At 41.1% G+C, this 15,563-nt stretch overlaps 1 protein-coding gene across 2 annotated transcripts in view; it reads right to left on the minus strand.

The window, feature by feature from the left end:
* Positions 1 to 2,423: 2,423 nt before the first annotated feature.
* Positions 2,424 to 15,563, minus strand: part of LOC141790302 (anthrax toxin receptor 1-like) — a 47,539-nt gene continuing 34,399 nt past the window's right edge. For both annotated transcript variants that reach the window (XM_074670086.1, XM_074670085.1), the window contains exons 11-18: positions 14,369 to 14,438; positions 14,165 to 14,243; positions 13,849 to 13,944; positions 12,333 to 12,374; positions 11,241 to 11,336; positions 8,986 to 9,153; positions 8,170 to 8,250; positions 2,424 to 4,011 (exon numbers count right to left, since the gene is read on the minus strand). In XM_074670086.1, the coding sequence (XP_074526187.1) occupies positions 3,598 to 4,011; positions 8,170 to 8,250; positions 8,986 to 9,153; positions 11,241 to 11,336; positions 12,333 to 12,374; positions 13,849 to 13,944; positions 14,165 to 14,243; positions 14,369 to 14,438 (1,046 nt within the window). In that variant the 3' untranslated portion in view covers positions 2,424 to 3,597. The remainder of the gene's footprint in view (positions 4,012 to 8,169; positions 8,251 to 8,985; positions 9,154 to 11,240; positions 11,337 to 12,332; positions 12,375 to 13,848; positions 13,945 to 14,164; positions 14,244 to 14,368; positions 14,439 to 15,563) is intronic.

Consider the following 15,563-nt stretch of genomic DNA (forward strand, 5'->3'; position numbering starts at 1 on the left):
CGATACTCAGGAGGATTTCACTGCACTGACTGACCACAACAATGGCTTCAAGTGCAGCTGCAGAGTAACTACAAATGACAGATGCAGCTCTGGAAAACGACAGTCTCCATTCTCTAAGCACAGGGAGCATTGTGGGTAGTTTTGTGGAAGGAGCACCAGCTGAAGCAGTTCTGTTAACGTCCTCTGCTGTACCTGCATCGACAACCAATCACAGCTGCTTTGAGGTAACGAGTGTTATTGAATGAGTGTTAGCAGGTGCTGTCACCACTCGGGCACTAATTAATTGTTCAACTGCTTGAAGGTAGTCTGTTTTACTCGAGCTACTACCCCTGGTTTGAAAATATGACAGTGCGGAAGTGCTAAAATCTGCTGTATCTCGAGTATCCGCTTGAGGCTGGCTCCGGAAGTGCTGAAAGTCACAATCACACCAAGCCAAAAAAAAAAAAAGCAATTTTCACAGCAGAGAAAAGAAAGGCATAGTTAAACCCTGTTACAAAAACGTTTCTGAATCGCCAGTTTCACTATGGATGGAATAGTGACATCGCTGGGGTTGATTTTTTTTTTCTAACGGCAGTTCAGGAGACCGCGAGTTCGCCCAATCAGAGGCCCAGCTCAGCCCACGTGACTGATTGGCGCAGTGCCAACAGATTAGCATAAAAAAAAACCGTTTTAGAAACAGTCAGCGACTGTTTCCATGGTTCTACTTAACCATAGCCTATGTAGCTCTCATTCTGGACACTACAACATTAATTTGAACATAGAGTGAGCTTTCACACAGAAAAGTACAAGTTTAAAGGCTGACACTATCAATAGCTCTGTTGGATTAGCATGTCCTAATTAGCAATGTCATTAAACCACTAATCCAAACAGGATCAACAAATAGGGTCAAAGACAGAGTTTGTGCTGCAAACCACACCTTTAACCTAAACAATAAGCCAAATGTGAGCTGTAAAACTTTCCTATGGGAGAGAGCTTCATGGTCTCCAGCTGGATTTACTGGAAGATTTCCCTGGACAAAGTTTTATAATGAAAGCAACATTTTTTGCTGTCACTTCTGATTTGAGACATCGGCCTACTGTCTTTTAGTGGCGCATTGCTAGTGAACTCAATATAAAGTTCTGCAAAGGCTTTTTTTTTAATATCTGATTCTTTACACATCTTTAGTTTCATTGAAGATCAGGATCCTGCTTAAAGAAATATCTGCATTCTCAGTAGCAAATTCATCTTTAACGGTTGTTTTGTTGACATAATGTCAACAGTATTGAAACTCTGTTAGTATAGACTTAATCAAGATCATGAGCAGTTTCTGATTGAAGTAAACACACATTCACATATCAGCTTCAGGTTGATGTATGATCTCATCCTTGAGGAACACATGAGCTGATTTCTTATCTACCACTAAAGTTTAAGAGTTGACTGAAGTTTGTTTAACATAAAGCCAGCCTCACTTAGTGCTGACAAAGTCTGGAGCTGACTTTTTAATGAGCTGTCAGTCATTCGTTAGTGCTCTGGGGTTCATCATACTGGAAGAATTACTAGAAAGTGGACAACGACTGACATTTTACCTGCGCCAAATGTTGAATTTAATCATATGGAAGAGTCTGTGTCATTAATGTAATCTGTGATGCTATGTTTATGTATGCATATGTTAGACAGCTGTGCTGCAAGAGTTCAGACTCAGTGGAAACTAGACCTGGCAGCAGCCATGGGACATCTTGCACCGAGTTTGTTTGACATAGAAAAAAATCCACTGAAAGCTGCCTTAGAGAAAATGTGTTAGCATGTGGACCACCTTCAGATGACTCACTGAAATGTCAGGTACCAATCACAGCCACTTTCTTGCAGACACTTGGGACCTTTAGCTCCTCATTCAACTCTGTCCTGTCCGTTGCCCCTAAATTATGTCACATATGATCAGTGCCAGACTAACTTCTCTTCAGCCTGTCCACATTTCCCGAGGATTAAATGTGTCTAATATTTTCCAAGATCCATTTGTGCATGTGACATAATGCAACATATGAACATCTGGGGTGCATTAACTATCCTCTGCATACGCTTTATCCATCTGAGTGGGCGAGGGAGGTCCTCTGTGCTTTTTGCAAACTGAGACTCTGCTCTGTCATCCTGGTGTCAAATCAGTGGACTGAGTGACCGTCAGAAGAGAGGACGGAGAATGAAAAGTTTTGCACTCAATATGAGTCCTGCAGAAAATTGTTCTAGTCATACAAATTGAGTAAAAGTGTGCTACACAATGAAGTATGAACCATTAAAGTCTTAACAAGCATTTGAAAAGCTTTAAGTAACTCTTTGTAATGCTGTTAGTGTAAATCTTAAAAGTTTACAGGTTAAAAAAATATACAGAACAAGAGTCCAGTTTAATACATTTAAAATGTTTACTTTCATTAAGAATGAAAAAAGGTGTGTACAGTCTTTTTTTGGTGGAAAGTAACTAAGATTTAAAACTGCACTGCATCAGCTGATATTAACCACTTCACATGATTTTTGTACATAAAACCAAATGCTTCTGTGAAAACTGATATATCAGGCATCATGTCAGTCTGCTGAGGAGCTGGCTGTCGAAAACACACACTTATTGCATAGTAATCTTTCTTTCAAACACTGGCACAGACACACAAGTAAATCAAAATTAGTATTTACATAGAAGTTAAGGCTGTAGTTTGATGAACAAGAACATGTGCAAAACTTTTCCCCTGGCTGTAACTTTCCCCCCACGTACTGTCAGACTATGTAACACTTGACTTGGCTGCAGTCTTTTTTATCAAGTCTGGTATGAAAATAAAGCTAATTCAGGTCTAAATCAAAGTTTATTGTGAATCTGAAGTGCACAAAAATAGGCCAGCTATGATGTTGCAAATTTGTGCATTGCTGTTTCAACATGCTTACTGCACATGTTCATCAACAATGACTGTTTTTCTAAACCTATCAGAATTAAAACTCTAAAAATGCATTTCTTAGCACTAAAGTATAAAAAATATTCATGTGTTATGAAACAAAGTTGAAGATCCATAAAAAAAGGCTGACTCAAACACATTTGCATGCAGTTGCTCAACAAGAGCACTAAATGTACAAAAGGAGTTTTCAGATTTGTCTTTATCTGTGTGTGAACAGTCTCATATCTCTCATCAGTAAAACTGGAAGCAGAACACACAAATTCAGGACCATTTTTCATCTGTCATGACCAATTTGAAGGTGTCTGTGCTCCTTGTTGAGGGCTTGTGAAGAGTTCAGTCTGTTTTTCTCTCCTTAGTCAAGATTCATTCAATCTTTTGCTCACAGAGGGAATGACATGGCTTTAAGCAGCTCTGAAGACCATCAACACAAATGTTTTTGACCTCATTTGAAGGGAACGTCTGTAATTCAAGCATTAGAACAATTGCACTCTTGGGCTAAATGTGTACAAAAGTCACTGTAGACAAATAGCAGAAAAGAAGTCCTCACTGCACCACATCACAAGGCAGGAAGGCTGCAGAGCACATCGTGACGGCTGTGCTCGCTCGCAGGTACAATCGAGGATGGTCATGTGCTGACTGAGTTTCCTTTTTAAATCGTGTCACCGCCTCCCCGTCTGCTGAGGCTCTACAGGCCGGGTCGAGGCGGAGGACGAGCAGGAGGGGGGGCTCGACAGGGAGGAGGTCCCTGTGGCGGAGGTGGCAGAGGACCAGTCGGGGAGCAGGAAGGTGGAGGAGTTGGGGGAAAGGATGGAGGGGCAGGTATGTGCAGGTTGTTTGGAGGAAGAGCCCGGTTAGGAGGTGGTGTGTAAGGAGGAGGTGTGATGGAAGGAGAGGGAGTGTTGGAGCTGGGTGGAGGTGTGGGAGGCAGCGGTGGCAGGGTGGAGAAGGTGTATGATGGGCATGATGAGGGGCTGCTGGGAGTCGGTGGAAGGCTGCCTTGAGGGGCAGGTGGAGGCTTGTAGATGGGAGATGAGTGATGATTGTAGGGCAGGTACTGAGGAGGTGGAGATTTGGTCCGGGTGAAGTTCATGCATCTGCCCTGAAAAATTTAAGACAAGGGCAGAGGTCAAATAAAGTTATATTAATGGTACACAATAATAAACATCAAACTCTATTTGACTCACCACATATCCGGTTGAACAGGTGTTTAATGAGATGGGCATATCAGCGTGTATCTGGTGCAGTGTGGCTAGCTAGCTCAATGAAAACACGTGCACTTTCTGAACAGCTGACACTAACAAGAAAGCATCCCTTTACCATTTTTTCCCCCACGTTTTACAGAACATTAAGTTATATAGTCTACCAAGCAGGGCTGAGATCCAAAAATGGCTTATGGTATGCCACTGATTGCTCAGTGCTACGTGCACATCGCTCAATGACACCTGCCAATTGCTTAGCAACATGTGTCAATCTCTCATCAACATCTGCCAATCATTTAGCGACATGTACGGATCCATCAGCGATACCTGCCAGTCTCTAAGATTAGGCCCATGTGCAGTTAGAGCTCTGTAGCGCATGCGCAACTTAACGTTTTACCTCTGTTAGTGCATGCACAAAAATAATCTCAGTTTTTTTTAGCTAATTAAAACCCTTAAATTTTCTTAAGAAGTAATGAGTGGTTGAGGAATTGACCGTAAGAGACGATGACAGCGTTAACCTTTGTGACAAAGAATGTTAGCTAGTTTATTTTTGGGGTTAGCCAGCTGGAATGGTGACATTAATTTTTTATTAATTTGTTTTGTCAGTGGATTATGAGGATAAAAAAAAGATCAAAAGAAGTTGGTAGAACAAAAGTTAGCTTAAGATTTCATTTCTACTTTATTATATTTTACAAAATCATATGAATGTGTTGATAGAATTGAGCATTTTTGAAATAAAAAGAAGTATGTTAAGCATTTTCTGAAAAGTTTTTTTGGGCATGTTTCATGATTTTTCAATCATATTATCTTCTTGAAAAGCTCCTTTGCTTCTCATTATGCTGCTTTTGTCATCACACTCATTTCAAAGCCTGGCTCTCTTAAATTACAGTACAAAAAAGAAATTCCCAAACCCTCATTTCTTTCATAAACGATACAGATTCCCTCCTTTGACAGCTAAATCAGTCATGGATATAACACTGTTTCTTGTTGTTCTTTGTTATAAATCACAGATGCTGCTGCTCCCCCTGATGTTCCCTGCCTTTTGTTGGGACATGTCTACATGATTGTGTTTTAATTCTCCATCCTAGCTTAAGTTGTGGGCAATTATGCATTTTTCTCTTCTCAGCTGGACAAAATAAGATGCTCTCACTCTCCCTCACTTCATACCAAAGTGAGGTCATGGTGGAGAGACTCTCATATTCCAGAAACAAACTACACCCCAGGAGCAGCTGCACTGAGGGGATCACGGAGGTTCAGTGGACTGATAATGGATGACAGCGCTCTGTGCCTCTCAATTATCAGATGAGCAAAATGACCTCTGAGACAAAACCAGGAGAACGTTACATGTCGTACATAAAACCCAGGAACAATGAGATTTCAATGTGACTTTGTTTCTTGCTTGTATCATAAAGTCAGTTTCCATAAAAATCACCAAATGCTTTAAAAAAAAAGTACTGTACCATGAAGTGTTTTTCAAGATGTGTAGTGATGAGAGTTTACTGCCGCGATGTTCCCTGTGTTTGGTTTCATTATAAATGACCAAAACCAGAGGCTCAGACATCTTTGACACGTAACAGGAACCTGACTTGTGTTTCTGTCTGGCAGGCAGTAGGATCAACATGCCTCCTCCCTCCCACCGCTGCATTCATTTAGGGGAAGTTATAAAAGCAAGGCTTTGACAAGAGGCTCTTAATTGCAACCAGAACAAGCTTGTTTACTGCATATCATGAAGGATACTAGAGCCAAGCGTTTTCTCCAGCACTCTAATGAAGAGCTTTAAAGTGAGGAGGACTAACTTGTGCACTTCTAATTACAGAACAGTGTGTTTGAACTGTGGTGACTGCACTGTAATATAATCACAAGGGATGGAGACATTGTAGTGAGTCTGCTTTGAAGACTGCTTTACATTCAAGGACCAAGTTTCCTGGAGGTCCAGGGTTTAGTTTGTCACACTCCCCTACATAAAGTGAGCATGTGAGCACGACTGCACATGGTTTTCAGTATGAAAACTGCTGACAACATTGAAAAAAAAGAAAAAAATAAATTCATCAAGTTTAAAAAATGCTCAAGTTTACATCAGTATTTTTTTATTGCAATAACTTGTAATTTAAGACCACATTAGAGCTGCTGTTTTTGCATGGCGGAGCAAGTTTAGAACAAACATTATTTCCAAAAAAATGCCTTCTTGAACATTTCCTACGGCTATGATTCATTAAAATTCATCGGAACCAAAAGGTCCTCACAGTAGCTTTGACAATATGCTGTGATACATAACAGACTGAGTACACTGCCTGAATTTAATAACTCTATAAAATGATTTATGATTGTATATTACTGTGTTGGCAGCATATTCAAACCCTTTCTCATGATGGATGCTAATTTCTGCATGAAGGTTATAAACTTTTTCAGGCCAGAATTGAAAAGATTTTTTTCCAGTAAGATCGTGTTAATGTGTTTGTTGGCTGGGCAGTCATTAAAATGATACACTGTGCATGGTGTGTGATGTGTTTTAGCACTTTGGCTTCAATAATGACACCCTGGTCGTGGAGTTTGTTGACTGAAAAATGAAGCTTCTTAAAAACACAGATTTTACAGCATTCTGTGAAATCATCTCCATCACTTGGATCGATATCAGAGGTATTCAACAGGGGGTCCGCGGCTCCTGAGGGGTCTGTGGAGGTGCTGCAGAGGGGCTGTGACATTTTTGGCTGATTAGGCTAATTTTTCTGTATTTTCAAGGAATTATTCCCAAATATTTCAACTTTTACTCATGTTATTGTCTTTGAACACACATCAGATAGATACATGAAGGCCAAAGATGTTATCTTTCAGTCAGAAATGAACACATTCAACAACACACCAGCTGTCTCAAACTGCACACAGGTCCACTCAGCATTCACTTTTAGCTCCTCAAGACAGAGGAAGCTTAATACTGAATGCACTCCAACAGGGAACATCAGTAAGGGGGTTATTGGTCTAAAAAATGTTGGAGACCCCTAATCTGTATAATTAAATAGCTGCTCTTTAGGCTTTAAAAGCTATTTCTGCATGATCAGCTTAATGTTGTGTTGCTGGTCTCGTTTCAAAAAGAAGTTGTGCTCTGGGCCTGGGCCTCTCTTATTCCCTCTCTGCCCTTGTTCCTGTCTGCTGAAACGGCAGCACTCAATAGCATCCTTAAATCACAGCCTCATGAGCAGCTATAAATTCCTGGAGGACTGAACTGTTAAAACAGCTGTTTGCCATCCTACACACCCTGAAGAAGATAACCAGACTGTCCTCAGATGTATACAATAGGCTGTCTTTAAGAGCAACACTGCCTGAACTTCTATTATTGCACAGTAACTTGTGAACTGACAATGTTTTATAACCAGAAAATCACTGATGTGATGTCATTCTGACTGGAAATAATGTAAATTATGTTAAAGAAGGCAGAAGTTTCTGATCTCTATCACATCTCTGGTTGAAGCTCCTGTCTGCATAAATCACCATTTGTTACACGCTGAAAGTAAAGCATTAGCCTTTAAACTCTTGAGGGAAAGGATTATTGCATACAGATCCCCTCAAGCTCCTTTTTTCAGCACTTGTTGATCCCTCAGTCTCAGACTTCATGTTAGCTGCCAACTATAGAGGTCATCACACTGTTACCCCCCCTCCTTACACACACACACACACACACACACACACACACACACACACACACACACACACACACACACACACACACACACACACACACACACACACACACACACACACACACACACACAACAGCAGCCCTTTAAGGAATTACATTTGCCTGTCCATGATGACTTTTCCAGACGCCTTTACGTTGCCGTGTACTGCTGCCAGACTCTGCAGACTGAATCCCAACTCACCACAGATTTTCCCATGAGTCACTCTGTGCACACTTCATCGCTCACAGCTGGTCTATTTTCTCAACATTTTCAAGATAGAGACAAATCTTCGCCAGAATGCAGAATGCATACTCAGTTCCTTACGTCAGGATGATTGTAGCCATTTTTTGTCAATCTTTTCTGCATCTTTTCAGTTTTTCTTACCTTGTCTCCAGGATGAGGTCTCATTACAGACACACGGTCATAGCCTTTTCTTAAAAGGACCCACAATGCATCCAGTTTTCCCTATGGAAACAGAGAGCAAACCAAATTTTCAAGCCAAGCCAAGAATGTTGAATTATCTACACCTAATCAGGTTTCTTGTATCTCCTTCAGAACACGGCACTTAATGGATTAGTTTTATCACATTCCTGCAGTTCTTTCATCGTGAGAAGCAGCTACAATTTCAGCTCAATATGCGCTGGCTCCTCATAGTTTTCAAACAGCAAATATTTGTAGGATAAGGCAGGAAATGCAGCTGTTTTTCTTCACAAAACTGCTGGCTGTGCAGTCCAGATCCCTGGAGGTCAATCTTACAGAAGTCTGGTTTCTATTAGGGATCCCCCCGCTGACTGGGAAGGGTTTGGAGTGACTTCTTTAACCCCATGCTGGCTCTGGAGGAAATGACTGTGTGCCAGTAGTCACCTAAACAACATTACCATGACACATTTAATACCTCTGTCACTGCAACAATTTCATACAGCCAAGGATCTGTTTTAACAGATGTCGTACTTCATAGACACCACATGCTAACAACTGAAGAAAAGAGGAGCTTTGTAACAGCCATGACTGCTTTCATTAATTAAATATAAGCTGAGAAATACTCACAGATTAGTTGGACAAATATCTGACAACTCATCCTTTTTTCCTTTCTCCAGCAGTTCAAATCTGTATTTTTTGTTGCAGCTAAGACTTCAGCAGACCAGACACACTTTACAAACAACACAGCAGCTCTTCCTGGCTGCTGTATTCACTGTGTACCTTGATGGGTGAGTACCACTTGCGAGGCCCCGGGGGTTTGTGCATGCCGTTGTTGAGAACTCGCATGGGTGGCAGGTCATACTCCTGCTCAGGCATCTTCACTTTGGCATTTTTAGCCTTTTCCAGCTTTGCCCCTTCTTCAGTGGAGCCTTTCTCACCCCAGCGGACCTAAAAATGAAGACTGCAATATTTATAAAAGTGATACACCCTACCTATGTGGTTTTACAACATCTGTAAACAGAAGAATAAAGGGTCAGGACTTTCTTATTGTGTCCATGTTATGCCTGGTCTCCGTAGATGATGAGTGATGTGTGGCTATTAGAGGCCAAGAGGCCCCTCTGTGCGGAGTGTGTTTTTGTGGATTCATTGGCCCCAGTTGTGTGTAGTCCCTACAGAGCCTATTGGGTTAATTGATGACTCAAAAATTCATGTAGGAGTCAATGTGTCTGGTTGTTGTTTTTCCATGCTAGCCCTATGATCGACTAGTGACCGTTCAAGGGGGTATTTCACCTCTTGCACAAATGACAGCTGGCTCCAGTGGCTTCCAAAGACCCTGAAAATGATAAGCAGTAGCCTATAGATCAGGGGTCTCAAACTCAATTTACCTTATTCCACATAGCTTGAACAGCTGCTCTTCTCAGCATGAATTATTTCACGGTTATATTTGACTTTTCCTGCCAAATGAGACTGGACACCTGAGAGAGCTTCTTTTCACATCACTAAGTCTTTACCTGTTCTTTGATTTGCCTTCTTTCTTTCTCTCTGGAATACATTTTGTTGCACTGACAGCTCTTTCTTTGGCTGTGCAGCTCTTTGTGTCCACTCACCTCCCTGGTACTCTGCATACTGCTCCGCAAGTTAAGTTTAATAATGCTGCATGAGGTTACTCTCCTGACTCTCCTGTGCCTGACATTAACCTTTCTTTTTGGTCCTTGAAAGACATGTCTTGCTTTAAAAAAAGTTTTAAGGATCTTGGCAGCGTACCAAATGTTTGTTTTTTGGATTGGGTTCATGGATGATTATGCTGCATTCAGGGCCAACCTGGGCATTGGATATTTCTGTTCTGGTCCCAACAGCAGTGAACACGGCGGGCCAGATTTCACTATAAACTGATATTAAGGGGGTGAGCTGTATGAAATGGTCTCAAGGGCAGTGAGTTTGAGACCCAAGCTATAGACAATGGGTGGGTGCCAGAGCTGGCACGCAAGGCTATGTATGTTGGCACGCAAAGAATACTTACAATGAGACAGGACAAAATTAATTAATCAGGAAGATGATAAAACTATTGCGTTGTAACAATTAACAATAAATTTAGCACACTATAAATGTTCTTATGTAAAAATTTTATACATAACTTTAAATAATAGATTTAAACGATTGAAGTTACAAGTGTCAGAACGTGTCTTGCAAGTGCATCTCTTGGGACGTCAGTCTGCTAGCTCACATTCGCATTTATTTAGCGGCAAAACAGTGTTAGCAAAGTATGCGAAACAAAGCAACACATTCAAAACTTTCTGTACTGTTAAAAACAAGGCAACAGAGGGAAGTTATAGCTAATCTCACATGAATAGCTAAGCATGGAAAAAACATTCAAGGAGACTTTCTTATCGACTGTCAATGATTTTATGAAAAGAGTAAGTCTTGGCACTTTGGGCATCAGTGTATTTTAAAGTGGCACGAGTCGTGGAAAAGGTTGCCTACCCCTGCCATAAAGCCTACTTTTTTATTTAATTTTATTTGTTTATTTGACAGGGACGATACATACCACATTGCCACAATGGGAAAATGTGAACATATATAAGACGTCTAGCTCCAGCTAATTTGCAGTCCTTGTCCCTGGTCAGGATTTACAGTACAATGAGTTATACAAAATACAGATACAATTATACAAATAGAGTAATACAGTGAATACAGTCAATAAATACCATAAATAAATAGACACAGTTGTAGTAAATTAGAGCTAAAACACAGGTTACATTTAACATCAAAAATTATTAAAATAGTTTACTGTTAGTTACTTGTGAGAAATTAGTGTTCACATTTCTGCTGCTGTTTAAGCCACTGTTTAACTTCTGCACTGAACTTTTTGAGTTCAGATGGTAAGGAATTCCACAGGTGTATGCCTTGCACTGAGAGCGATGACTGCCCAAATGTTGTCCTGCATCTTTGGATTTTACAGTTTTGTTGTGTTCTGTTCCTCGTTATACTTCACTTTCAAATAAACCCCAAAAATAGTTAAGAAAACTTGATCTCACCTCCATCCTTTTGATTCCTCCGACTCCTCTCCCTCCATAATATGATGCATCTACAGTCGGCCATTTCTTCTTGGGGGTTTCAAAGTCTTCATCATCCTTTGGGATAGTGACAGGAAGTGGGTTTTAGTATGATGTTCTTGACTTTTGACTTTTTACACAAATGCAGCTGCTCCTGTTGGCTCACAGGCAGCAACTGGCACTGAAATTATCTCACATGAACTGTGGGTCATTCTCACGATCACCTGACAAAAATACCTCTCCAATCTACTGGTTTGTCTGGTCCAGACTCTCTGCTCTGTCTCTAAACCACCATTAAACCAACTTAATCTGAGTTGTCTGACTGAAATATATCTCACTCCCACATCTAAAAAAAAAGCCCTTTTGCTGGTCACCAGGAAATTTCACGTCTGCCCTCCCCCACCATGCTCTAAATTTGTTCCCTCTGTGATGTCTGTCACATCAGAGGAAATTAAAAAGCCCACTGGCCAAACTGTGATTTTTCAGCTCTTTAATTCACCCTGTTTGACTTAAGAGATACCTGGATGTCAGAGGAATCCACAATCAAGACTGACAGAGTGTTTGAGGCCATGTTAGAGTGAATTTACCAGTTAATCCCAAATGTAATTTACCTGGTGCACATGAATGCATCATGATGTGTTTACAGTCCAAAGTAAATGTACTGTTTTGCACCAGGATTCTGGATATTCAGTCAAATAAGATGTTGATCAAAGTCATGTGAGATAATCTGATTGGTCAGTTAGATTATTGTTTCATCCCACACGATTTTCCACAAGGATCCAAAAGTGATGAAAAACATGAATTAAAGAAAAAAAAAAGGGGAAGACAAAAGAAAATAGTCAAAGTCAGCATTTCACTGTTATTGCATGAGGGCGTTAGCTCACATCACACTTCATGAATTACTAAATGGGTGAAATCATAAATGAATGCCAGGCGGCCAGAGATTGACTCTGCATAGCCATTGAAGGTTTAAAATGCCAGAATAAACAGAATAATTATACAACTTAAACACCGGCAGCTGACTGATTGTTAAATAATTGGAGACTTTGGAAACAAATGAAATGCAGCTCCTACCGAACTCTCCTCCACAGGTGGCGGTGGCGGCTCATGGATGATCTGAGGAGAGGGGAAAAAACAGGATTGCATGTGAAGATAAAGAAGTGAGGGGACAACAAAAGTTACACACAAGCATCTTAAAATAGATTTTTATAAATTCTGCGTATCAGAGGAATGTTTTCACTGTGTGCAACAAGATAAAAACAGAGTAACACATGGTGGGGAACCGTGCTTTTTCTCCAAGTCTCTACCCCTTTACAAGAGCCATCGATGTGCTGACCTAGAAATCTGCTCTCCAGATTTTTTGGCCTGACGTTGTTGATTAGGAAGAGGGAGGAGTACCCGGCTCTTAAACTCTGAAATATTTGCCTGGACAGTCTGTATGGAGCATGCTTATCATTAGACTTTAATATATTCATTCTTTCTGTTTGTTATATTAATTTGATTAATACTCTTTATCCTTTAAGCTCAAGTTTCAGAGCAGGGTGTAAAGCTGGCAAATGTCATCACAGCACATTTCGCTCCGTACACTCGGACGTATGTCTGAACTTTTGTTGCGTCACATTTGTTGGCAAATTCAGTGACACTGATTCAGTTTTGTCAACTTTCCTTCGTGCTTCACTAAATGCTGGACCTCCACAAGATTCCCCATGGTAACAGAGCATCACTTTCCTAAACAGACTCTCCGCTCACACACACGCCAAAATTTGCAACTTAATGGACACGAACAGAAAAAGTAAAGGGAGGAACAGCCGTGTTGTAAAAGCTGAGATCTCTCTCTCTTCCTGGCAGGTCTTGTTTCCAGCACTGGAAACATCAGATTTGGATCTTCATTTGAAAGGAGACAGAGAGATTTTGTGAAGGAGTGGCTGCTATCAAGAGAGTTCGATGACTTATAATGATGCTGGTGGTTTGACCACTGTCTAAATAATGGCAGTGACAAGTATCCACAGCAGACTGCTGCCATAAAACTTTCCTTTTCTGGTGAATTATCTGTCTTCTAAAACCTAAAATCCAAACAGTTGATTTCAGTTTTTGTTTCCTCACCACTTGATGGAAAATCCCAAAACTCAGCCCTGGTTACTGGTGGAAGAGTTTACTGAGTCTTACTGGTGGAGTTGTCCAGTTATTAGCTGTGCTACTCAAAGGTCACCTGCTGTGACCTCCTGGAAACTCAGATTATTTCTACAGCAGCATAATTACTTTCACACACGTTAACCTGGTGACCTTGACCTCTTCTGTTTGTGGACCAAAATCAGCTGCAAAATTACCAAATGCCTTTATTGACTCACATACCCTGACCTCCTGTGCAGGAGTGTGTTGTTAGGGTTAATAAGATGCCATATGAGGGCGCTACCCAGACAAAACACACCTGCAAAACACATTTCTCTTTCTGTCTCATCCACAAACAATACGACTCTATCCCCAAAGTGTTTGAAGCTGCCTTAAGACAAAAAAGAGTCCTTTAGATGCTTTCTGCAAAGCTGCATGGATGCATGTTTGGACTGTATTAGTGTTTGAGGAAAAAACTCACCACAGTGCAGCAGAGAGGCCAGAACCACCAGAGGAGAGCCAAGACCAGGAGCAGCATGAGGATGAGCAGAGCGATGGCCAGGATGGTCCCATCAGACTGCAACAGAGACAGACACGTCAACACAGACTGTCTGAATATGTGGTGCACTAAAAAGATGTAAACCACTTCTTCAGAGAGGCTCTTTGGGTTTGATATTCTGTGGTTGGTGACTTATAAGTTTATCTGATGTTTAACTAGCCGTTTATTTCTTTTGCCATTTTAATGCATCATAAAAATAAAAAAAACTGTTAATGTGTGGTCTCAACTCGGTACTTACACAGCCCACGGTGGTAATCGTGACGGAACTGGAGATGAAACTGAGCCCTTCGTTCATACTGACGTAAAGATTTGCTGCCCTGGGATAGAAAAAGGAAAAATGTCTCAGCTGTTTAGCTGTCATTGATGCATTGTCTTACAGAAACAAAAAAAAAAACGAAAATAAAAAAGCGTCACATTCCTTTTGATAAATGAAAAGACTCACATCCCCTCATCTTGGAGCACTGGTGCAGGACACAGAAGGTATGTATCCTCCACAACTAAAGGCTTCACCACTGTGGAAAGAAGGAGAAAAGAGTCATGAACAACAGCCAAAAATGAAAAGGCAGCAAAACATTCCAGTGTTGCCTCCGAGATACAATTCAATAGTTTCCAGTAAGGACTGAATCCTGACTTTGATCACCTCTCAGTTTATATCATTAGTCAGCCAAAATGCGGTCAGATTACCGTATTAACTCAAAAGATGGGCATGAGTTAAAAGTGTGACATCTCTCACTGTAACCTGATGGGAATTTTCTCCCAAACAACTGTTTTGTGGTCTGCTGTCTCATGACATGTGTCTCTTCTCTCAGAAACACCAACACAACTGTTTCAACACAGCTTTTGTTTTTCAGGCTAATCTAGATTCCCCCCCTCCTATCCAGCTGGCCTTTAACAGACTGGTTCCAGCTAGCATCGTCACCCAAGCCTGTGTTTATCTTGGCAGGGGGAGAGCATACCCCAGAATTGAGGGAATCAACACAAGCAGCCGTATGGGTTGTGGCTGATCTTCTCTAGAAACACGGTGCAAGCCAGAGAAGAGGAGGGGAGGAGACAAAGTTTGAGCAACTCTGCCAAAAAACATTCAAAGCCAATATAAACTGGCCCAGATCTGGAGTTCATCTCTGTATCCACCTTGCACTCAGAGTGGCCTTACCCTAGTCAAGCATGATAAGAAAGGACTCCAAATTTGCTGTACAACAAATTGCAATAAAGTTCAGTGAGGACCTGGTAGGACCTGTGTGCAGATTTCCACAGAACAGATCCCCTGAGGATCAAGCTGCTGGCAAACATCCTGAGTCCATGTCTGATTGTTTTATGTGAGCTGTCTACTCCCCAAACACACAGAGAGGTCATGTTTTACCATGAAGGGCAGACACGTGATCAGAGTTCAAGTTTGACTTGTAAATTACTTGGATTTACAACTTGAGATGATGGCTAATGCACAGTTTAAGAGAAAGGCTCAACATAGCCAGAAGCCTCTAACACTTGAATCAGTGAAGGCAGGGAAAGCATCCTGATGGAACAGCTTGTTTTCTTCTTGCCAATAATTTCTTGTGAGGATCAATATCCACCACTTGGAAAATATGAAAATACAGCCTGGAGCTAGTTAGCTTAACACAGCCCCAAAACTATCAAAC

Source organism: Halichoeres trimaculatus, unplaced genomic scaffold (assembly GCF_033239565.1).
Source record: "Halichoeres trimaculatus isolate MK-OKI-2021-1 unplaced genomic scaffold, fHalTri1.1 fHalTri1_scaffold_5, whole genome shotgun sequence".
Classification (NCBI taxonomy): Eukaryota; Metazoa; Chordata; class Actinopteri; order Labriformes; family Labridae; genus Halichoeres; species Halichoeres trimaculatus.